This window comes from Galleria mellonella, unplaced genomic scaffold (assembly GCF_026898425.1).
Source record: "Galleria mellonella isolate WM207_F2 unplaced genomic scaffold, CSIRO_AGI_GalMel_v1 utg266, whole genome shotgun sequence".
Classification (NCBI taxonomy): Eukaryota; Metazoa; Arthropoda; class Insecta; order Lepidoptera; family Pyralidae; genus Galleria; species Galleria mellonella.
In genome coordinates, this window is record NW_026442061.1 from 3,181,880 (window position 1) to 3,207,610 (window position 25,731).

The following is a 25,731-nucleotide window of genomic DNA, read 5'->3' on the forward strand; positions in this document are numbered from 1 at the left end:
AACAAATACTGGTAGTATTATGTGGTCTCTGCCTAAGGAAAAAGGCGCGAGCTTATAAACAATTCAGCAGGAGGGATTTATAAAATTTCCTCACAACAGATACATGAGTAAATGTTACACATTAAGTTTTTCTAAATCTATTGTATTGTCATTTTCACCATCAGCTTGGTGTGTCGACTAAATGTAAATTTCCTTTAAAATCTTATATACATGTAAGCTATTAACCTTATTTTAATTATTAATAAATAATTTATTTTCCTATTGTTATTGTTATTATATAACTATTTAGATTTTTATATGCAACTTACTCGTAAAATGGCTAACAAGCTGACGGCTCACCTGATGGAAAGTGGTAACCGTCGTCTATAGACATGAGCAGTACCGTGAACATAACAGAATACACTGTTTTGCCTATGATACCCTCCATGCGTTGCTATTCCTGAGGACTCAGGTGTTATTCCTTTGTATCCTGTAAATTCACTGCCATATCCCACCCTTCACAACAAAACACAGTCATGCAAACACAACTGCTTCACGATAGAACACGAGTAGGACAGAGGTGCCCAAGCAAACGACTTTTGGAGACAGAGGGAGACTTTGTGCCTCCCTTTGATCAAATTACAATCATTTATTTTGAAATAACCTTAACAGATGACAATTTTCAGAGGTCTGCAATAGATTTCATAACTAGTCTATTTGAATAAAGATGATTAAAAAAAAAGACGTCTAAAAACATGTCGGATATGTTTAAACTTCAATTTTCTAAATCCACTGGCCTAGCGACTAAAGAACACAATTTATAAGTACATTAAGACTAAGAAAGTTACTCGAATTAAGAAACATTTTCAAAAGTGTTCAGATAGAACTTTCGACGGTAGTCTCTATTCTTACATAAGTATACCTAATAGCATTATATCTCAAATAAAAAGCAATCTTCCACGGACAAAGACGGAAATAATATTTTTTTCGATACTCATATAGAAATTCACTGTTCACAGCAATAACACAATAGGTTAACGTTTGTAGATCATATATCCATACTACTGATACTATAAATGTTAAAATTTCACAGATGTTTGAATGTTTATTACTCAATTATATAATCGGATTTAACAAAAATACCGTATGCAGATAAGTTATGTCACAAATTAACACAAAAGATATTTTTAGCCTAATTTACACGGGCAAATCCGTGGGTTACAAACTACGTCTATACAAGACGTCATAATTGCTTCTACTCTTTAAATTTAATTTACTTGGTCAAAGAAACGATCAGTCCTTTAATTGTTGTCAATTAATTCATAAAGGAATATTAATTTTTGTGTAATTAAATAATTTATAATTTATATACAAGTCCTTTCCAATGTTTTAATACTTTTCTAACTTTGGATTTTGAACAATTCATTCGGTTATGTAAGTACCATGAAGAACTAATACATATTCATTTAAGAGCAAAACAACAGGCTAACTGTAATTCAGTTACAAGACATGGGGATAATAACAACGATACGTAAGTTTGGATTGGAATACTGTGACTTGCCAACAATGATTTGGAACGTAGCCGTGATGCTCAGACTAGCTATACTCAACGTTGATCCTCGGCATAAAAAAGGTATGATTTCTACTGTATGAAATATTGAGGTTATTCTACAAAATCTTTGAAGATACCACGACGTTTCTGCGCTGCGAGCATTCACCGTATTGGTCCCGGCCTACAATATGCCCCTTCCTTTTCCATGGGTGTCGTAAGAGGCGATTAGGGGAGGGTCAAAGATGAGCAGCAGCATTCCTCTTAAAAAATCTCCAAAGTCTAACTGCGTTTACCAATCCGCCTGCCAAACAGGACTCAATTCTATAATGAATTCTTACCAAAACACTTAAGTTAATGGCAATATCAGTCAATACACTTTATTAATAGAAAAAAAGCCGATAGGGTCACACATTACCATACTTCGTTCCAATATGCTCGGTAAAATGTTTCCATTCTGGTTAACGTACCAAGACAAATAAATGTGATCTCAATTTTAAATTTTTTGCAAAATAACCAGGGAACTAACTAGATCCTCAAGCATCCATCACAGGAATCTAAAAAGGGAAGCAACCATCTTTCTGGCCATTACTTAGATCCTCCTGAACGTGTTATATTCTGATACATGAAATGGAAAAACGTTTTTGGTATAAAAATTTACAAGATTCCTTTAATCTTGTTATGGGAATGTAGATATTGCAGGCTAATCGTATTATAAGAATGTAGATATTACAGGTGAACAGGCGTTTAATTTTTCCTAACATCGGTTTTTAGAATAATCCAATATTTTAAAGGAAAGGAATTAATGATAATGAGGTCTGACAATCCCATTACTAGCAATATACCCATGTATCAAGTCAATCTCCATGCGGTACCCCCTGGAAAGCATTATATTTAATTCTTGTTAAATTCGTCACGACGGGCCAACTGATTTGCTTTCAACCTCACCAATCATCCCTCACTAGTGCTTTATCAGCGTATAGTGATAATGCAGGCAGGGTTACCATCCCATTATCACCCAGAAAAGTGCCTATTAAATATTAAATTCTTTTATTCAGGTATTCCTACTATCTACTACATAATAGCACCTATGGTCGTCTGTTGCTTCTGCTACGCATATTGCTTTTCGACCCTCTGGTTCGTGTTCGTGAGAAGCAGAGAGACTAATGACATGGTGGGCGCCATGGTTGTGTTCTCCCTCTCTGTCTGTACCGAAATAGGTCCTACTAAGCTCTTCTTTTTGATTTTGAACAGGTTAGTCTTTTATACCATTGTTTGTTGTTGGGATAATAACCACTGTAAATAGCCGAACTGATTTTACATATTTTATGCACCCTTATTATACGTTACTTCGCTGTGTGGTCTGAGTATAAAATGGGCTACCTTCTCCTTTCCCCTAGGTGGTCGAGGATTAGGCAGCAGTGTCTCTCTTAAAACATCACCAAAGCGTAACGGCGGTTGCCATCTCACCTGCCAAGCGTGACAAATGCATCTTAATGCATCGCATCGTTAACATTAAGCTATCGGGTCACCAGATACAAAGTGATAACTGGCCTATATACATTCAACAGTAGCGTGGATACCACAAAACACTTTTTTGCTCCACGCGAATTTATATTCGTTATATAAGATCGGAAAGAATGGCTCTTGAGTGGTACTGGCAAACGTAGGACAACCCTTACAAGATAGAGCAATGACCTCGATTAGTTTGCATCAAATAAGCGGATGCAGGTGACCAAGGACCGTTCCTTATGGCAGTCTATGAAGCAAACATATGTTCAACAGTAAACGGCTGAGATGATGATCATCATATAGGTAATAAGAGTACTATTTGTTGTTGATCATTATGGTAAATGACAAATCATAATCAAATCTGTTTCAGGAACGAAATTAAAAGCTTGGTTGGGAAATGTCTCGAACTCAACTCCCTCTTAATACCCGATAGCCGCTTTCATAAAAATCTATTGACACAAATGAGGACGGTGAAGAAACGATTCATCTTCTATGGGTCACTAAACATAATGAACGGAGTAGTATATTTCATTCTGCCTCTTGTAACACCTGGACGACGCGCTTTAAATGAAAGCTTCCCTTTCTATGGTTAGTTTAACAATTAGTTCACTCAGCTCAAGTAACTCCCATACGTTGACCCCGTGATTGACATATACTTTCTCTTCTTTAATCTATTCTATTCAATCCTCTTACACCTTACTACCTCAATGAGCGATTTATAATTCTCGGTTAAGTGCAGTCGAATAGTTTTTGTCTAAAAACCCATTCACATACCTCCGTATACTACACCAAATCCTTCTCCATTCAGTCTGTGCGCCTATAGAACTCGCTTCCACTCTTTATACAGAGTAGTTAATCCTTAACTTCGTTTAAGAGACAAGTCAAATCCCATTTATTTTTTTATTGTAGGTAGTTACTTTCCTTTTCTCAGTAATACAATTTGTTACAAATTGTTTTAATAATCAGTTAGAATTATTTTATTCTTAAAATAAAACAAAAATATTAATATATTCTATTATGAATACAAAACCTTGTTAAAATATTAAACTAAAAAAAAAGTAAATTTTTAAATAAAAATCTTAAATGTACGGGAGACCATTCATTCCATATTCAGTTTTACAATTTTTGAGTTTCTCTTTTAATTTAATACTAGGATTAGCCCTGGATACCTTCTTCTTCTTAAACTGGACAAATCAATAAAATCTAAATAAATAGTATGTATTTATTGATATTTTTATGTAATATGTACGTAAAAATTATTAATCACTTTTACGTCACATACCCACTTCTATCTGTTCTTCTTTAACCAAAGATTGTCTGTAAGAGATTGTCCTAAGGATAAGACCGCCTTTTGCATAAAATAAGATCTAAAATTATTATTTCAGGTCTAGAGCCCGTTTTAGAAACACCATATTATGAGATCACATACATAGTTGCACTTATATCGTCAACATACGTCCTGCACCTTACAATAAATATAACTGGATTGCTCATCATACTAACCGGTTACACTGAATCCCAAATGATCGGCTTGAGCCTGGAGTTTCAAGAACTTTGGAACGATGCTAACAAACATTATCAAGAGATTACTTTAACTGACAATTCTTCAGTAACAGTGAATAATGAGAACGTAATAAAAAATAATTATATTAAAAGACAATTGAACAATATGATAAAAATACACACAGAAAATATACAAATTTTGCGTCAAACGGAACGCGCGTTCAGAGGTGCTCTAGCAGCTGAATTCGTTCTTTTAATACTAAGCCTGTTAGCTGAACTGCTTGGTGGCTTGGAGAACACATATATACAAATACCCTACGGTTTCGCTTTGGTAGGAATGGATTGTCTCGCGGGACAGAGAGTTTTGGATGCCGGCTTAGCTCTTGAAGAGGCAGTTTATGACAGTAAATGGGAGAATTTTAATGCAGAAAATATGAAACTTGTGTGGATGATACTTCTGAATGCTCAGAAACCATTGAAATTATCGGCCGGGGGTCTTGCAACGTTAAATTTGGGAATATTAATGAGTTTTGCTCGATCTGTATATTCTGCTTACACTGCTTTTAGTTCTCATGTATGATTAAGTTTACTCATCATCAGATACTGTTATTGGTACTTACGAATATATGTGTGGTGAGATAATAATACTCACCAATGTTTATTATATAAATATATTAACTTTTATAATATAACTGAATTTTTTATTAGTTAAAAACAAGCAGACAAACTAACATTTATATATATATATATTTATATCATGACGCTTGGTCACGGGACTCACTCGCAAGATGCGCGCGCAGGTCGCGCAGGCGCTTTGTGATTTTTGGCTGCGCGCGCATACCGCGCACGGGCCAGTTTGTTAACTTGGACAATATAAAAGTTTATTTGTTTTGTAGTAAAATAATTATTGATTTTTTAAATTATTGATTAAATTTATTTACAAAATGAACCCTACTATCCATTCTACATATGGAATGTTATAAATTGTTATAATCTTTATTATCAACCTTAAGTTTAACATTAGATTATATAGATAGAGTGTCTCCACACAAATGCTTCGAGAAAAGTTCAAGTTTTTAGTATATTTTTGAGAATTAAATAATTATGAGTGTTTACTTTATAACTTCTATATTTATTTTGTTTTCATAATTTTTGCATCTTTTTAATGAGTAAAAACTTATTTTATTTATTAAATAATTAAATTTAGAGACGTCAAGATACATTGTGTGCGTAAATATATGGAACACTGATAAAAATACAAGTTAGCTAATTTGACAATTAGCTGACAAAAAGTTGGCCCGTTTTCGAGTCTCGATTCTCTATCTATGTAGTCTAAGATTTTAACATAAATGTAGATGATAGATGTATATTTTTTTATTATTTATATTATAAAAAGATTTCTTTTTTTAGAATGTAATAGTAATAAATATTTTTCTGTATTATATAAATAATGTATATTATATTATCCTTATATTTTAATTACTATATTATTAACCTAATTTGTTAAAATATTTAAAATAGTAAGTGTCGTATATATTAAAAATAAATATTTTATTTTTAAAATATCTTTGTACCTGTATTTCTTACAAATAAAAATATTTGATAGAATCATTGGTTTTACGTTATCCAGTAAGGATGTGCTGTTAAATACTTACTATGATTAGCTAACAACTTTTGTATAGTCTTCATCTGGTAAAGATGACTAAAACAGAACAAATAAAAAGGATGAATAAAAGTTTTTTTTTTTTCTATGCAACTTAGAATGGCAAACAGACTGACGGCCCACCTGATAGAAAGTAGTAACCGTCGCCTATAGACATGAGCAGTACCCTGGACTTAACAGAGTATACTGTTTCGCCCATAATACCTTCCCATGCGTTGCCATTCCTGAGGACTCGGGTGTTATTCCTCTGTACCCTGTAAATTCACGCCATATTCCACCCTTCAAACTGAAACACAGCCATGCAAACACAACTGCTTCACGGTTGATCTGTTAATCTTTTAAATAAAATATTAAAATCTACACTATCGCTAGTGATAACAATTCTAACTAATTTGCGTAAATTGCAATCCAGAAAATAAACCAGTAACCAGAGTTCTTAACAATATTTCTGTTAGTTAAAAGGACGTCTTTAACCTGTAAAATAGGCTATATTGTTTTGCTTAATAATAATAATAAATGTGTTTATTGCCTTTTGTTACAAATAAGGTCTTTCTCCCACGCACAACCACTCTTTGGAATCAACATCCAGCAGCAGCATTTCCGAACCGATACGACAACATAACCTTCAAGAAAAGAGCATATTCCTTTTTAAAAGGCCGGCAGCACACCTGCAATGCCGTAGATGTTGTGGGTGACCATGGGCGGCGGTAGTCACTTACCATCAGGTGAGCCGCATTCTCGTTAGCCCCCTGTGTTGTAAAAAATTGATTTGATTTTGCTAGACTCATGTACGTTCAGCGTGATTTTCAGTTTACACGTGCACTGGGCACTGTTTTATTATCAAATATATGATACTTATACACTTAAAACAATAAACAACTTTAAAATGAAATATTTAAACAATTTTGATATTATTTAAGAAGTGTTTGAGTTCACTAAATCTATTCCAAGACAATTTCTGATTTTTCGATCCTTGTAAATAAATTTATAAATAGTAAATACGAAAAGTATGTTATTATTAATGACTTTATATTACAATTTCCTAAACGCTTCCAAACCAATTACTAGATCAAAGCTTGTTATTAATATATTCATATAATTATAGCAATTTTCGTAGAATTTCCTACAATAACAAACATATTTTGAACATTCAGAAATATGAAGAAAGGAAACTAAATTCAAACAACATTTATAGTCTTAAATATTAAGACGTTCCTCGGCTGTTTCATTTGAAAAGCGCTGAAATAAAACAAAAAGGAATAAACAGAAATAAAAACAACTCAAACAGTTCACAATACCATTTTGTGAAAATTTATTTTAAACATATACTTACTAACTAGAAAATGATGTATATGTAAACGATTCTTTAATTGACACTTTAAAAATGTGGATAATCAAAAAAATACGCATGTTCGGATTAGAGTATTGTGATCTGCCAACAATGGTTTGGAACGTAGGAGTGATGCTCAGAGTTTTCACTCTCAATGTAGATCCTCGGCATACAAAACGTATGTTTCAAGTTTAGTGTAACAATATTGTATAATGTTAGTATATAGTTAAATGTCCTGCACCATGTTCCTGACCACTACACTGGCTTTTTCTCTAAATATTTCGCCATTCAGGCTATTAAGCCCTTGAACGCTTTACTCTCTGACATTAGATCTACCGAAACCAAATATTGCATTCAAGCATAAAATTACGTTATTTTTACTTATAATTAATAGAATCGTAATACTCAACATCTTCCTACCCTTATCCCAATTATTATTTGGGGTCGCCATAATATGGTTTTTATCCATATGACCGCCTGCCTGATATCAACCCTCTTTGGGAATCCATAATCCATGATGCTTGTATTTTATAACTGAGTAATTTTTCTTCCGATATTATTTAACCTCAGTATACATTCTGCGTCAGCATTTTTTTTTTCTATATTTATACAATATTTTCTATAGAGAAATATATTTTTTGACTTAGGTCAAAAAATATAAATACCATAAAAGAATAACGCAAAATTACACAAAGAGAGAACTGAACAAGAGTTCAGGTGACCACTTAAAGTCTGCTGGATCTTTTTTTATTATAGCATAACAAGAGATCACACCATCTTGAACGAATACAAAGACAATATGGTCCATGAATGCTATCAACCGAAAAGAGAATGTTTGGCTCAATGGTTGACCGCACTATGTCGGCTAACTAAGTGCTTTAACACGCTACATTTGAAGGATCCGAGGTAAAAGTCATAGGAAAGGCCATTCGAAAATAATGCGATACAGTTCACATAAATGTTCGCCCACTTATCTATAAGTGGCCATGGCTAACTGGCAAAGGTCCAGCAGTTCTTTAGTGGTAAACCTTACAAATTTATTACAGGGGTACAGAGTACTTTATGAAATCTAGACTATTAGATGTACTTTGTTAGTGTATTAGTACTTTGGTGAAGCTATAAAGCGATAACATTTTTCAGGTACCCCTATTTTCATCTACATAACGACTTTCATATCAGTCTGTTCGTATTACTATGCGTACTTCTTCTCGACAATCTGGTTCGTGTTCGTCAGAAGCAGGGAGAATAAAGATCTGGTAGCCGGTATGGTGGCGTTTTCTATATCGCTGTGTAGTGAAATCGGCCCCACTAAACTGGTCTTCTTAGCTATGAACAGGTTGGTATTTACCGCCGTGTGATCCCGGCATAGGATTGGCCACTCCTTCCTTTCCCGTGGGTGTCGTAAAAGGCGAATAAAGGAACGTAATGAGCGAGAGATGGGAAGCTGCATCATCTTTAAACATCACCTAAACCTAACTGCGGTTGCCAACCCGCCTCCCAAGGGTGACAACTATTGGTAACCCCTAAAATAGAGGGAGACCTATGTTCAGCAGTGGACAGTTAACGGCTGATATGATACCAGCATTTACCAAAACTAGTTGCTACTACTTTCTGTTGCTGACATTTCATTATATTTATCATAGAAAAGAAATAAAAACCTTAGTTGGAGAGTGTCTGGAACTTAACTCGCACGTAATTCCTGGAAGCCGTTTTCATGAGAACCTATTGAAAAAAATGAGAATTGTGAAAAAAAGATGTATTTTTTTCGGCATCATGATGACTATCAACGGGGGCGTGTACATATTTCGCCACCTCCTGTCGCCCGGACGACGACCTTTAGAAGAAAACTATCCTTACTACGGTCAGTATCAATATTCTACTGGATAGAACAAGGAAACCCAATATGACGGTAGGGGGGAAAGCGATTGTTAGTAATGGAGACTAAAAATCCCAATATACCCAACCAGGTCGACCTCCTCATGGATCCCCCTGGAAACTATCATAGTTAATTCCTGATGAATTCATCATGATGGGCTAACTGGCCTGTTTTCATTCACATCTATCACCCTTCACTGGTGCTCTGTCAGCGTATCCCATTAGCATTTTCATCCACCAAAAAAAAAATAATATGACGGTATCTGTCAAGCTTATGGCCTCCTATCACTAGAAGAGCGGGGGGAAAGGGATTGTTGGCAATGGAATTGGACAGCCCCATTGCTAGCAATATGCCCTATTAGGTCGACACACGTGGTTCCCCTTGGAAACCATCGTGAACAATTCTTGTTGAATTCATCACGATGGGCTAACTGACCTGCTTTCATCCTCACCTGTCATTTCTCACTGGTGCCCCGCCGGTGTAAACCGATAGCGTAGGTGGGGTGACCATTCCATTATCACTCATTAAAAAACACACTAGAAGAGCGGGGGAGGGGAAGGGATTGTTAATAATGGGGGCCAAATAACCCCATTACTAGCAATATAGTATATTTATATAATAGTTTCTAGATTGATTCCCTCTAGAAACTATCATGGTTAATTCTAGTTGAATTTGTCACGGTGCTACAACTGATCTACCTTTTATCCTCACATGTTATCTCTCACTGGTGCCCCGCCAGTGTATACCAATAGCGCAGGCGGGGTTACCATTCCATCTTCACCCATTAAAAAAAAACACTAGAAGAGCGTCGCAAAGTGCTTGATATGTTTCTTCTGTTTGACGTGATTCGTGTCGATGAAGTGCTCAGAATTAGTTGAACTTTTGTCTCTGGTTACTCTCATGCATCGTACTAGACGTAAACTATTATTATATGTACCATGCCATAGTACTAATTATGACAAAAATTCTTTATTTGTCAGATTACCAAGTACCTATAACGATATCTTTTGTGACATTGAGTCTCTGTAGGGTCAAAGCTTTAGCTTTAACTTTTTAAGTTTTAAAACTTTAGTTTTAAAACGAGATAAAACGGAATATGGCGACACTGTGTAATTAATGATTTGATTTGTTGTCGAAGATTTTTTTATTTTTTTTTTTTTCTCTTTACTAAAGTATCAGGAGTTTTAAATTTTCTCAATATTTTTTTTTATTTAATATTATTTTCATATTTTACTTTTTTTTTATTTTTATTCCTAATAGTTATATCTAGATGTTATTCTTAAATAATGAGGTGCAAATTGTTTTTTTTTTTTTTTAATCTAAGCTTTATTTGTTTCTATTGACAATGTTGCTGTAGTTTTCAATAGTATTGTTTAAGTTTAATTTTGAAAACTTTAGTGGCTGTTAAATTATTGTTTAAGTGTGTAATTACGTATTGTTATAGCTGTCTGTTTGCCTTAAATAAAATTAAAACAAAAGGCTAGCACCTAGAACAAGACATTAATCACACTATTGTCAATTCCAGGATTAGAGCCTCCTTTAGAAACCCCATACTACGAGATCAGCTACATTCTGGGTACAATATCAACAGTTTACATGATCCACCTTACCACTCACGTAACTGGCCTGCTTTTGACATTAAGCGGCTATATAGAATCACAAATGCTTGCTCTTGCCGAAGAATTTCAAGAACTTTGGATTGACGCAGATAAACACTACCGGGAACTCGTTTCAACAAACGATTGTTTGATAGCAAAAAATCAAAATACAATCAAAAATGAATACATTAAAAAACAATTACAGTACATAATAAACATACATACAGCGAATATACAAATTTTACATCAAACGGAACACGCGTTCAGAGGTGCTCTAGCAGCCGAATTCGTGCTTCTGATATTAAGCCTGATAGCTGAACTACTTGGTGGCTTGGAGAACACATACATACAAATACCCTATGGCTTCGCTTTAGTAGGAATGGACTGTCTCGCGGGACAGAGAGTTTTAGATGCGGGCATGGCGTTTGAAAAGGCAGTTTACGACAGTAAATGGGAAAATTTTAATGCTGAAAACATGAAGATTGTATGGATGATACTTATAAATTCTCAAAAGCCATTAAATTTATCGGCCGGCGGTCTGGCAATGTTAAATTTGAGAATCTTGATGACTGTTCTTCGGTCTATATATTCCGCCTATACTGCTTTAAGTTCTCATCTTAATCACTGAGTTTTTTACTCGCTGTTGGATGCAACCATTAATTTTTATTGCATGACCACTAATAATGCAGAAGATAGGCATTCCTTCTGTCTCATTCTTGTTTCATTCGTATTTCTACCGTTACTGCTTCACGTTAGTAACACGAATGGGACAGAAGTACCCAAGCAATCGACTTTTGTACAAAGTCTCCCTCTGATAAACCAGTTTGTAACATTCTTTTTTTTTTATCTGAAAGGATATACTTTTAAAGGTTACCTGGAAGAGATAGCTCTTAACTATAAGGCCACCCATTGTTTTCTTAGTGTAATATTTTCTTGTAATTGTTTGTATTTATAGTATGTTTACTATTGTAAACTTATGGAGGAAACAATAAAGTGTATCTAGCTATCGATCTTTTAGATTGGTTCCATAGAAATATTATCACAAATTAAAATAACTGGTTTTACCACAATTGAAGTTGGTTTTATTAGTGGAACACAATTTTAAATTATTAATTATTAAAATTCATTATTGTATTGTACTAATAATAAAGAGTACATATGTATTATTAATATTGTGATTGCGATGTATATTATTGATCCAAACATATATTATGAATAAGTTAAATGGTTTTTGTTTGAAATGTAATAAATTCATTAGGTATATATGTTAATTATTGTATTGTATTTTTAAAATTAAAAGTTTAATGAGTAATTAATTAATATAATAATAATATTGTTGACACTAATCACAGACATACTAATATATCAAATGAGATGAAGTACATTAATTGACATGAAATTGTAATTGACATATTGTTTTGTTATAAGAATTGTTAATTTAATATTTAAGTATTTAAAATGTTGCATGCCTAATTGTGGCGAAATATGTGGACTTAGTATTATTTTATCTATCTGTATATTTATCATATTTCTTGCAAATAAATATTCATTCATTCATTCATTCATTCATTCATTCATTCTTTCTTTCATTCATAAATATAATTATTGCTCTTATCCACTCAAGGTCTGCTGGAAGAGAACTCTTACAGAGTTAAACTCGCCTGTTGTATATCTTTGTTTAAAATAAATTATGACAATGTAATTTTTGTGTACAATAAAATATAGATAAATGAATTAGTAAATTAACTTATTTATTCAATGCTGATGGGTGGTCCATTTTATGCTGGAACCTTAGGACTATTTTAATTCGATAATTTTGCGAAAATCCAGCATTGTGTATCCGTGTGGTCCCTTCTTCTCCCACTCCTTTCTCCTCCCACTATTTATATTTCAGTATACCGACCAATATTATTTTCTGAAACCTATCCAACCGTATGTTTAACATGAATTTTACCTCAAATTTTTTAAAGGAAATTTCACGTCAACTGCATTTGTGGACGACAAGATAATGTCTTAATTAGAACCAGCGCTGAATAGTCTGCAATTAAAATTAATTATTTAAAAATAATTGCAAAGTGAAATAGCAATTATTTGTACTTTGAAAATCTATAAAAACGCTCATTATGAATAGCAATATTATTCATAGCATTTTAACATTACTCATTTTACCTTCATACCAGCTTGTTCTTTCCTTATTTGCCTACATTAGTAGATTTGTCAGAGCAATTACAATATTTTTTCTACAATGTTCCAAAGTAAGTATTGACATTATAAACACTGTAGTGTGGGGGGAAAGTATTGTTAGTAATGCGGCTTACCAATCCCATTGCTAATAATATACCCTGTCAGGTCGACCTCCACGCGGTTCCCTCTGGAAACCATCGTGCTGAATTTCAGATGTATTCATCACGATGAGCGACGGTTACCACTTTCCATCAAGTGGGCCGTTAGCTTATTTGCCATTCTAAGTTGTATAAAAAAAAACCATTCTTAAGAACTAAGGGCATGCCTCTATACCCTATAATTTCATTGCTGTATAAATAATGTTAAACAGTCGAAACTTTATCCTTATAAAAATATACTAGGAGCCTGGCAGTACCTGCGGAGATTTGGGATGGACTACTGTGATTTGCCAACCACCATCTGGAACCTTTCTTTCTTACTTAGAATAATTACCATCAATGTTGACAGCAGGAACAAGAGTCGTGAGTACAACCTAATTTCTTTCATAACATAGTAGAACGGTTGCATAGGCAGTTTGTTTTTAATGAATGAATATTGCTAGCAATATATTGCTCCAAATTATGTTAAGAACCCGAATTACGGGGGGAAAGGGATTGTTAGTAATGGAGACTGAGAATCCCATTGCTACCAATATACCCAACCAGGTCGACCTCCTCGCGGTTCCCCCTGGAAACTATTATGGTTAATTCCTGATGAATCCATCATGATGGGCTAACTGGCCTGTTTTCATTCTCATCGATCACTCTTCACTGGTGCTCCGCCAGCGTATCCCGTTAGCGCAGGCGGGGTTACCATACCATTTTCACCCATGAAAAACAACAATGTGTAAATGCATGTCACTGTAAAAGCTTGTACATTTGTTTATTTGGTTTGGTGAAAGATACAAAAATGATCTTGTTTTTATAGAATCCTCACATTTACCAACTCACATTGGTAAATACTAAGATTTACTGGTGAAACTTAACATTTACCAATGTGCGGGCTTTTACAGTAACATATATACCTACTCATAAAGATAAATATTTGTATTGTGTTGAGGTCAAGCGCATCCGCAGGCATCAATTTTTTCTGCTACCTGCTGACAGCGGTGTCAGGCCTGAGTTACTTCTACGTTTTCTTCTTCTCCTTGATACAGTCCGTGATCTGGCACTGCCGCCAGACTGGCAACTATGAGGCGGCCGTCTGTGTGTTATCTCTACTGATTGCTACCGAAATCGGCACCTTTAAATTACTTTATACACTCTTCCAATGGTAAGTTATTTGGTTTTACCCGTAACTGCTATTGCTAATCCGCCTGCCAAGCATGGCAACTATTCGCAAAACTCCCCCAAGGGGAGGCTTATGTTCAGCAGTGGACAGTTAAAAGCTGATATGATCACGATGATATTTGTTACCTTTTTTTTTATACAATTTAGAATGGCAAACAAGCTGACGGCCCACCTGATGGAAAGTGGTAACCGTCGCCTATAGACATGAGCAGTACCATGGATATAACAGAGTATACTATTACGCCCATGATACCCCCCATGCATTGCCATTCCTGAGGACTCGGATGTTATTCCTCTGTACCCTGTAAATTCACGCCAAACCAGCAACATATTCCCACGTGAATAGAATCGTTGATTATATAAAATAAAAATAGCCTTATGTATGTCCTTTTCCATTCCAAATACTACGTATATATCAAATTTCATGACGACCGGTTGAGCCGTTAAAGTGCCTAGATGACAAACACACATTCACATTTATATACATAGCATGAGTTACTAGAATTTTCCATATATTTTTGTAATCTTAAGAAGCGCATTGTGATTTATGGGACAGAATTAGAAGTTTACGACCTTCATATCGTCATAGTCGTAGAATACTGACGGATCTGACAAATATTACACACACATACACACACACACGCACACGCGCACACGCGCACACGCGCACGCGCGCACACGCACACATCCTTACATAAAATGTCACACATTTAAATTAACCCTGTTCACCGCACCATAACTGTAAAATTTCTAGCTTTGACTTCCACGAGACAGGCTTTGCCTAGTGGGGTCATAGTTGTATTGTATAAAGTTTATTATTATTTTTTAAATTTCTAGAAAATTCACATCTCCCCTCTTAAGGAGAGGAGATGGCAAACTAACCGCCGGCAGAAGCACGGCCGGGGTTCAGGGCCCCAGGGAGAGAAACCGGCGTACAATGCGGGCAGAATCTAAGAGCACCGCTTTTTGCATCTTTCCCGGGAGTGAGCCGCCTCGAAATCCCAACCGTCTGAGATGTTGTTTCAGACTGGTTGGGATAAGACCGTCCACCGACAAAACGATTGGGATATTTTCGGTGGACGCCATCTCCCACATTTCGGTCACCTCGTGAGCGAGATCGAGATATTTTCTCTTTTTCTCAGTTTCGGCTTTCACGAGGTTCTCGTCATGCGGTATGGTGACATCCACCAAAAACACCCTCGAAAGTGCCCGATCCATCACCACGATATCAGGTTTGTTCGCAAGAACGGTCCTGTCCGTGATGATGGATCGGTCCCAGTAGAGCCTGACGCTGTCACTTTCGAGGACCGGCTGGGGCTCGTACTTATAGTACGGCAACCTCTCATTCGCGAGGCCGTACTTCAGAGCTTCTTGATGGAGTATTTTGGCTACGTGGTTGTATCTATGCAAGTACTCAGTATTGGCAAGAGCTGAACAACCTGAAAGCACATGTCTGAGTGACTCTCCAGGAAGGCGACATGCCCGACAGATGTCTTCAGTGCCATCCTTCAGAATGTGCTTTCGGTAATTGTTCGTCTTAACCACCTGATCCTGTATTGCACAGACAAAACCCTTGGTCTCTCCGAAGAGATCACCGAACTGTGGCCTGGAGGTCTTCGTGTTGACGTACGGCCCGTGAAGGGCTTTGAAGAACCTTCCGTGCAACTCCTTCTCTTTCCATACGGCCTCCCGCTGAGAGGTACCCAGAACTTCGGATTTTTGCCAGTCCTCTTTAGCCAGAGATAGAGGAGTGAATCCTTTGTCACTTATTATTTTATTATTTATTGTTATATTATTTATTTATTTTATTTTTATTATTTATGTTATATTATTTATTGTTGTTATTATTATTATTATTATAACAGAATTTGATATACAAATGAGTTTTACATAATTAATCCATATGAATTACAGTGACGCTATAAGGGAAACAATTGACAGTTACATCGCCCTCGATGCAGAAATTGCGCTAGGAAGTCGCTTATCTAAGAATATACTAGGCACAATGAAACAAGTGAAATGGCGTGCGTTTTTATACTGGTTGAGTATTATAGGCAATGGGGTATTTTACGTTGTAATGCCTCTCGCCAAATCCGGACGCCGATTCATGGATGACCTGTTTACTGTCTATGGTAAGTTTCATCAAGCAGAAGTGAAATACGTACACATCATTGGCTTTTCGATAATTTACGAAACTCGGCTTTATACATTGAGCAGTGTACGGTACTGAATGATTTTTCTCAATGAGTATTTTTTTTTACAACACAGGGGGCAAACGAGCATGCGGCTCACCCGATGGTAAGTGACTACCGCCACCCATGATCACCCAAAATACCAACGGCATTGCAGGTGTGCTGAAGGAATACGCTCTTTTCTTGAAGGTTATGATGTCGTATCGGTATTGTCGGAATGCTGATAATGTTAATTCTCTATGGAACTAACCGACTTGTATAGAAGCCATTACTGTTTTTTCTGTTGGTCTACATCCATCCATCCATTCATCGTCATCATATCAGCTGTTAACTGTCCATTGCTGAACATAGGGCTCCCTTATAAGGAAGGTTTTGCCAATAATTGCCACGCTTGACGGACGGGTTGGCAACCGTAGTTAGGTTTTGATCACGTTTTAAGAGGGACGCTGCTATCAATCCCTCGACCATTCAGTTTCCTCAGTCGACTCTTACGGCACCTACGAGAAAGGAACGAGTGGCCCATTCTATGCCGGGATTACACGGCTGATTTACCCATTACGACTAAGTAATGGGACTAAGTAAATATTAATTTGAAAGTTTGTGAAAATATTTGGATGCTTGTTACTTCTGAACTACTAAACGATTTTGAATTTTGGCACACCCGACAACTTATATCTTAACACCAAGTATTCCATATATTGATTTCATAAGCTCTTCTTTCTTTTCATTTAAGAGTTTCCTCTTGTTGGTGCAACTAATTCATGCATCTTCTTCCGCCAGCTATAGCCAGTATTTAATATTTTTAACTTTTTTTTTTTTTTTTTTTTTATAGAACTTAGAATGGCAAACAAGCTGACGGCCCACCTGATGGAAAGTGGTAACCGTCGCCTATAGACATGAGCAGTACCATGTACATAACAGAGTATACTGTTTCGCCCATGATACCCCCCATGCGTTGCCATTCCTGAGGACTCAGGTGTTATTCCTCTGTACCCAGTAAATTCACTTTCCGATACAAAATTTCAGGTTTGGAACCAATGAATGAATCGCCCAACTACGAAATAGGTTATCTGCTTGTATCATTCAGCTGCTTTTTCATTTGTTACCCGTCTGCTACTGTGACAGGATTGGTGATCATTATTTCTGGATACACAGAAGCTCAGATGCGAGGACTCAGTGAAGAATTATTATACATTTGGAACGATGCAGAAAAATATTATGAAGAACAAAAAATCTCTAAAGATACGCCAGCCAGTTTTAACGATTGTGATGAAATAATTATAAAAAATACATACATTAGAAATCGTCTCAATGTAATAGTGGATATACACGTTAAGAATTTGAAATTATACGGCGGTATAGAAAAAATTTTTAGATTTTCTATTATTGTAGAATTCGTACTGCTAGGCATTGCGATGGTGTCGCATCTGCTTGGTGGTTTAGAAAACACATATACAGCATTACCATTCCCCTTCATACAAGTTATGATGGACTGCGTGGTCGGTCAGCGACTCATAGACGCTAGCATCATGCTTGAAGAGGCAGTGTATGACAGCAAGTGGGAACATTTCGATGTTACAAATAGAAAGACAATTCTAATGATCCTACAAAACTCACAAAGGTCGATAACGTTGTCGGCCGGTGGCATCGTACCACTGAATTTTCAATTCTTAATGACCATCATCAGGATGATTTATTCTGCTTATACGACTCTAAGGTCTACGATGAACTTTTAATAGACCTGTTTTTACTAACAAAATGTAGATACTGTAACTGGTGTGTAGTATGAAATTATTTGTTTGGCTATGAAGTAGTTGGGGGCCTTGAGAAAATCATGGTCACTAAAATGTCCAGATAGGTGGTGGACCGGGTTATTGAGTTCCCTAAAATATGATTTTAGCGCAATGACGGCTGGCTCACCCGTCATACTCGTGAACAGGCTGTAGGGACTGGTCTGCTCTAGTCACTGCAACCGATTTATTTTAATGATTTATTTTAATTAAACAATCTAATACTGCTTAGTAGTTTGTATTCACACAAATTTATATTTTTATTTATTCTTTATTGCGCATTAAAACTCTGTACAAGTGGCGAGCTTAATGCCATATAGCATTCTCTAGCAGCTAACCATTAGATTAGCTTTGCCTCAGCTCAACTGCAAATTCATTATTTATATAGTTGAACTTTTTGAAAAAAGCAACAGCTCTCTTTCTTGCTCGTAATTCTTGGCTGAAATTGCGTTCCGAATGGGTGGTAATGAAAAAATTACTATTCAATAATTCTTAATTCTAAATTTAATTAAATAAAAATATTTCTTCCTTTTAATAAGAAAGTGATATAAACCTTATTTTTTTATTTTCTTGCCCAAATCTTTATATAGTTTTACAATCTATTCTTCGATCTTCAAAGCACATACACGTTATGTAAATTATTTATTATGGATATTTTTAAATTAAATTCTATGAAATTTAATTATAAGTAATGTATTTAATTTTTGTTCACCTCAGACACACTATTTCGTTTCACCAAAACAATGTTATAAATAAAATAAAAAGAAGAAATAAAACAGTTTTATTTGAAAAAAAAAATCTTCTACCTGATATACCATATAACACCATATCAAATTCTATAGATCCATGGTTCAGTAACACCAGCATCTGCACATCGTAACAGGCAATAAAAATTTTATTACTGACAATTCTGTTCGACGAATGCCGTCTACCAAATGATTGTACTATTATTTTCATGTCGTTAAATTCATTGCGTGAAAATTGTAATCTACGTAAACCGACAAGTTGTGAAGACAGTTAGGTTACATCATTGCATTTAAAAACAGACAAACAATTCCCATTTTTTAAAAAGTAGAAATATTTTTTCATAAGTACGTTAAGTTAGCACCTCTATCCTATTCATGTTTCTACCGTAAAGCAGTTGTGTTTGCATGGCTGTGTTTCGGTTTGAAGGGTTGGATATGACAGTGAATTTACTGGGTACAAAGGTCACCTGAGTCCTCGGAATAGCAACGCATGGGGAGTATCATGGGCGAAACAGTATACTCTGTTATGTCCACGGTACTGCTAATGTCTATAGGCGACGGTTACCACTTTCCATCAGGTGGGCCGTCAGCTTGTTTGACATTCTAAGTTGCATAAAAAAATATTTCTTCGCTAATTCTGTACAGATTTCTCTTATTATATCACGCCATGTAACTACTCTACACTATCCTGATGGTACAGAAACGACATAGTCCATGAATACGAGCAACTGAAAAGAGAACGTTCCACTCTCAACGGTTGGCCACATTATGTTCACTAAATTCTTAACATTAATTAATTACATAATTAAGTGAAAAAGCATTTCACGCACCGTTTGTAGGATTTTACGATTTTTATAATTCTTCTTACTGTTGATAAGAGTATTTTTTTTAATGGATAGTAATGGAATGGCAACCCTGACGAGGCACCAGTGAGGGATGATAGGTGAGAATGAAAAAACAGGTCAGTTAGCCCATCGTAATTAATACATGTGGAATTCAGCACGATGGTTTCCAGGAGGAACCACGTGTAAGTCGACGTGCAAGCAATAGAACTGGTAGCCTGCATTACTAACAATCCCAGATTGGAACCCCAGAACCAATCAGAAATGGTAACATACTCGGAGTTGTCATAGGCATCACACAGTATCCTGCGATGTTGCAGCTTTTTTGCATCTTAGAATAATTACCTAATATTAAAAACACTTTGCCCACATTAATAATTAATTCATCATCATTATGTCAGCCTTAAACTGTCCACTGCTGAACATAAATCTCCCCCTTGGAGAGTTTTGCCAATAGTTGCCATGCTTGGCAGGCAGATTGGCAACCGCAGTCAGGCTTTAGATATGTTTTAAAATGGACGCTACTGCCCATCCTTCGCCGTCCCTTAGTTGATTTTTACGACACCCACGGGAAAGGAAGGTGTGACCTATAATATGCCGGGACCACACGTCCAAATTAAATACATAATGTAAATATATAAATAAGTCAAAATTATAAATAACTCTTTAATGTTCTAACCATTTCTGTATCTGTTTGAGGTAACGCATCAAAATAGATGAACCAATTTCAATACGGTTTTCTAAAGCTATTTTTATTGGGTGGGTTTTTTTTTTTTTTACAACACAGGGGGCAAACGAGCATGCGGCTCACCTGATGGTAAGTGACTACCGCCGCCCATGATCACCCACAACACCAGCGGCATTGCAGGTGTGCTGCCGGCCTTTTAAAAAGGAATATACTCTTTTCTTGAAGGTTATGTTGTCGTATCGGTTCGGAAATACTGCTGCTGGAAGTTGATTCCAAAGAATGGTTGTGCGTGGAAGAAAGTGCCTTGAAAAACGCACGGTGGAAGACCGCTACTCGTCCAGATGATTGGGATGAAACTTTAGTTTGTGGCGGGGTGTACGGTGGTGAAAATCAGCAGCAGGTATCAATCCGAACAACCGTTCTTAGCATGGCTGTGATAAAAAAGTATTCAGTATGAAATAGGTACATATATTCATACCTATTTATATAAGTTGCAGCTTTATCCCTGAAGTCGCTCGTAAACGGCGAAATACTTGTATTTTAGTTCCTTTACTCCCAAACAAAGTAATTGGATATAACAAAAAAAAAAACATTAAAATGTAAAGTACATCCTTAATTACTGTTCTCCTTAACTTTTTCTATTATAATTTCATCTGTTTATTTTCATTACTTTCACTCTTTACAAAAAGATCCGAATAACTTACTGAACTTCGTGGAATGTTTTGCAATTTTACGGTTTAATTTTTTAAAATTCCGTGCCAAAAAAATGCAAAGGAAATTTCATGATACAACTTTATCCGTCCATCTGACAATTCGTCCGCCTATCACTGCGTTATAACTTAGTAAATGCTAATGGTATTATTTTGAAATTAGGAATACTTTTAGATATAAAATGATCTACATATATTGCAATAGAAATAATAAAAAAAAATTGTTGTATTTCCTAAAATATCATAAGGGGGTAACCAACACATCAAAATAGGCACTAACCAAATTGGGGTACTATATTTATTTTTCATTAATTTTGAAACATGAACATGTATGAACGAAAAAATCAAATAAAAGGAAAAAATTTAAAATAAAGTTATATCTATAAACGAAAAATGCAACGATGTATCTAAAAAAGTTTTTTAAACTCAGTTATGACCTAAGATAAGAAATTTCTAATTGAAATAATAATATGTTATTTATTAGTCTAAGGTTTTTTTTTTTTTTTAATGGATAATAATGACCATTAAAGATCTTGGCCTTTACATAGACTCTTCAGTCAGCTGGATACAACAAGTTGCGGAGGTACGTCGCTCAGTTATTGCTACTCTGCGCTCCTAATACCGCTTTAAAAACTTTTTGCCTATCGTTACAAAAATTAATCTTGCTCACGTTCTAATTATTCCGATTATTGATTATGCTGATGTGTGTTATCCAGATCTTAATGAAGATCTTCTCGATAAGCTGGACCGTCTCCTCAACCAAGCCATACGCTTTATTTTGAACATTCGGAAATTCGATCACATTTCTTTCTATCGGTCTCAGCTCAAATGCCTTCCCATTCGTCAACGCAGAAACATTAGAACGAAGAAGAGTATAGAGGGTACACCTCTATACTCTTCTTCGAAACCCCCACTACTTAAACAGCAAATTCCAGTACCTTTTTGAAACTCACGGTCATAACCTTCGTTCCAATAATATTCTCCAACTATCTGTCCCCTCTCGCCGTACTGGTTTCGCTTAATATTCTTTTCTCCTACATTCTTCACGACTCTGGAACGCGCTTCCTGATTCCATTAAGAAAACTATCGACTAAACCGTCTTTCAAAAAAAACGTTCATGCTAACTTTTTTACTTTATTCAAGCAGTAAGTACTTTATATTATTCTCAATTTCGTGTATAATATAGTATATGTTATATATGTGTAAGTATATTTGTTATTAATATATATATTTATTCGTTTATATATATAATTTTACTATGTATGTATATCAATAATTACTAGTACCGCATTCGTGTATTCTGACACTGCCCTATGGTTGACTGGGAGAGAATGCTTTTAGCATTAGTTCCGCTATGTATACATATATGTACTAATGAATAAATATAATCAAATGGCAAGTTTTTTTATTGAATTTGATATTATTTTGTGGAATTCTATATACCTGCTAATCGTTGATTACTGGGGGAAAGGGATTGTTAGTAATGGAGACTGAGAATCCCATTGCTAGCAATATACCCAACCAGGTCGACCTCCTCGCGGTTCCCCCTGGAAACTGTCATGGTTAATTCCTGATGAATTCATCATGAAGGTCTAACTGGCCTATTTTCTGGTGTTCCGCCAGCGTAACCCGTTAGCACAGGCCATCAAAAAAAATCGTTGACTACTAATATTTATCGCTTAGGACTGACCATTAGTAGTGACTCTATATTGTAACATTTTTTTTAATGGATGAAAATGGAATGCTAACCTCACCTGTGCTATCTGCATATGCGAGCGGGGTACTGTGACAGATGAAGATGTAGCATAATAAGTTAGCTGGCCATCGTAACAAATTCGACAAGAATTAACTATGTGTCCAATAGTTTCTGTTTGGTTTGCAAATCAAATAGTATCAGTGATACAGTACTGATAGAATATATTACTAGAATAAGATTGTATTAATTAAGATTCTATTAACTGGAACCTGAGATACTTTTATTTTTATCGTTTATGGTATCCATTATATGACAAAATCAATTCATAGACTGACATGACAGACACCATAAATATTTGCTATTTTGACAGATGACTGCCAATGTCAAGGTACAATGTAATGAATATAAATCAAAATACGGTGTAAATATAAAGAAATTGTGAAAATTATGCAAAAATCAGAATGAACATGAAGCGAAATACTCAGTTATTCGATTTATATTGGGAAGATATATTAGTCTCAAAAGTTCTACCCCATCTGACCCTACGAGAGTGCTTCAATTTTCGTTGCGCATCTAAGACTTGCTTACAAATAATTAATATATACTTTTCTAAGCTAAAATCCTTGAAATTAATGAATAAGGGATTTTCACCGCATACCTTTAGCGTAAGTGCTTCACATATATTAAATATTATATTTAAAAATACTTTATATGTCTTAAAAAAATTATTGTTTCAGGTCTTCTCTCTAACGTGTACCAGGCTAAACGTTCTAAATCTGAGTAAATGTTTGACACTAACGGACTCTGATCTCATCCCTTTGCTGTTACGGAATCCTGCCCTAGTGAATTTGAACTTGAGCCAGTGTAAAAATTTGACTGCTAAATGTTTACAGCCTGTTATATTGTATTGCAATAATTTAAGAATACTGAAGCTCACAAGATGTTCGTGGCTCACTACTGGTGCCATGGAGGCGCTAGCATTACACCAAAGTAAATTAGAAGATGTAGACCTATCCTACTGCTTATGTATATCGGAAAGTTGCATTTTAATATTCATAAAGAAGTTCAAACATTTGAAAACTATAAATTTAGAAGGAAATAAACAAGTTACAGATAGATGCCTGTATGCTATGTCTAAATACAGCACTTCGCTGAGACTTCTGAATTTGGGTGGTTGTTCAGAGATCACAGATAAAGGTGTTAGGTAAGCCTGCATTATTTTTTCTCAAATCCCTACTTTATAAATCTTATACTTATTATATCAAAGTTGTAAGGATACCATCACAAACATATTGACACCTTAACTATAATATATTTAAAAGCTTTTTTATGTTTCTTTTTTTTAATATTGTTTTTGTTTCTTTATTTGATTTATTACCAGAGGGAGACTTTGTACAAAAGTCTATTGCTTGGGTACCTCTGTCCCATTCGTGTTTCAACCGTAAAGCAGTTGTGTTTGCATGGCTGTGTTTCGGTTTGAAGGGTGGGATATGGCGTAAATTTACTGGGTACAGAGGAATAAGACCTGAGTCCTCAAAAATGGCAACACATGGGGGGTATCATGAGCAAAACAGTATACTCTGTTATGTCTATGGCACTGCTCATGTCTATAGGCGACGGTTACCACTTTCCATCAGGTGGGCCATCAACTTGTTTACCATTCTAAGTTGTATAAAAAAAATTGAAAATATTGATACCAAGCAAGATGTAGTTTCAGATCAGTTATTGACTTTTAATATTGTAGATATTTTCATTTTTTGTTATTTATGTTGCAGGCAATAACTGCATATCAGGAAAGCCACATATGAGTATAATATGGCCTAGTGTTATCATATTTAATTTTTATTAAAAATTTGTGAGAAATATCTAATGAACAAATAATTTGTTTCAGATCTTTGGCACTGCACAGTAAGAAGCTAGAAGGGCTGATTGTACGAGGGTGCACCAAGGTAACCGAGAATAGTCTTCAGTTAATGAGGAACAGGGTACACCTCGACAGAAGAGCAGCAGACCCTTTGCCACTGCCAATTTATGTTCAAATTTAAAGACCCTTTTTATAGGCAAAATTGTGATTATAATAGATAGTTAAAATGTGTTGTGAAAGTATTAAGTCAACTCTGATTTATTGAATGTTGAATTTGTAAAGTGTAACTTTGAAAATTTGTCATATTGTGATATTAATTTATCCTAAGCATACATTATTTTATTTATTTATTTTCTATCTTATTATATTTAATTTATTATAAATTAGTTATATAAAAGGCTGTTAATATATTTACATTTTTCATTTCACTCCATGTTGTTACATAAACTTAAAGGAAAATGATAAGAAGACATGAACATAACAGGTGTTTAAAATGCACCAGAGGGAGACTTTGTACAAAAGTTGTTTTCTTGGGCACCTCTGTCCTATTTGTGTTTGTGAAGCAGTTCTGTTTGCGTAGCTGTGTTTCAGTTTGGAGGGTAGGATATGGCAGTGAACTTACAGGGTACAAAGGAATAACACCTGAGTCATTAGAATGGCAACGCATGGGGGACATCATGG

At 35.3% G+C, this 25,731-nt stretch overlaps 3 protein-coding genes across 3 annotated transcripts; all 3 read left to right on the plus strand.

Annotated features, from left to right (window-relative positions):
* Positions 1-113: 113 nt before the first annotated feature.
* Positions 114-6,161, plus strand: LOC113523574 (odorant receptor Or2). Its single transcript, XM_026909569.3, has 5 exons — positions 114-212; positions 1,451-1,612; positions 2,587-2,782; positions 3,411-3,628; positions 4,426-6,161. Exons 2-5 carry the CDS (start codon positions 1,489-1,491, stop codon positions 5,121-5,123), a joined length of 1,236 nt encoding a protein of 411 aa, XP_026765370.1. The 5' UTR covers positions 114-212; positions 1,451-1,488; the 3' UTR covers positions 5,124-6,161.
* Positions 6,162-7,590: 1,429 nt separating this feature from the next.
* Positions 7,591-18,731, plus strand: LOC113513506 (uncharacterized). The gene is made up of 9 exons (XM_052895101.1): positions 7,591-7,714; positions 8,677-8,872; positions 9,180-9,397; positions 10,938-11,635; positions 13,223-13,265; positions 13,596-13,715; positions 14,310-14,505; positions 16,437-16,654; positions 17,741-18,731. The coding sequence occupies exons 1-9, from the start codon at positions 7,591-7,593 to the stop codon at positions 18,448-18,450; spliced, it is 2,523 nt and encodes an 840-aa protein (XP_052751061.1). The 3' UTR covers positions 18,451-18,731.
* A 4,808-nt stretch (positions 18,732-23,539) lies between these two features.
* On the plus strand, positions 23,540-25,460 carry LOC113516147 (F-box/LRR-repeat protein 15). Its single transcript, XM_026900524.3, has 3 exons — positions 23,540-23,851; positions 23,924-24,390; positions 25,078-25,460. The coding sequence occupies exons 1-3, from the start codon at positions 23,648-23,650 to the stop codon at positions 25,229-25,231; spliced, it is 825 nt and encodes a 274-aa protein (XP_026756325.1). The 5' UTR covers positions 23,540-23,647; the 3' UTR covers positions 25,232-25,460.
* Positions 25,461-25,731: the final 271 nt, after the last annotated feature.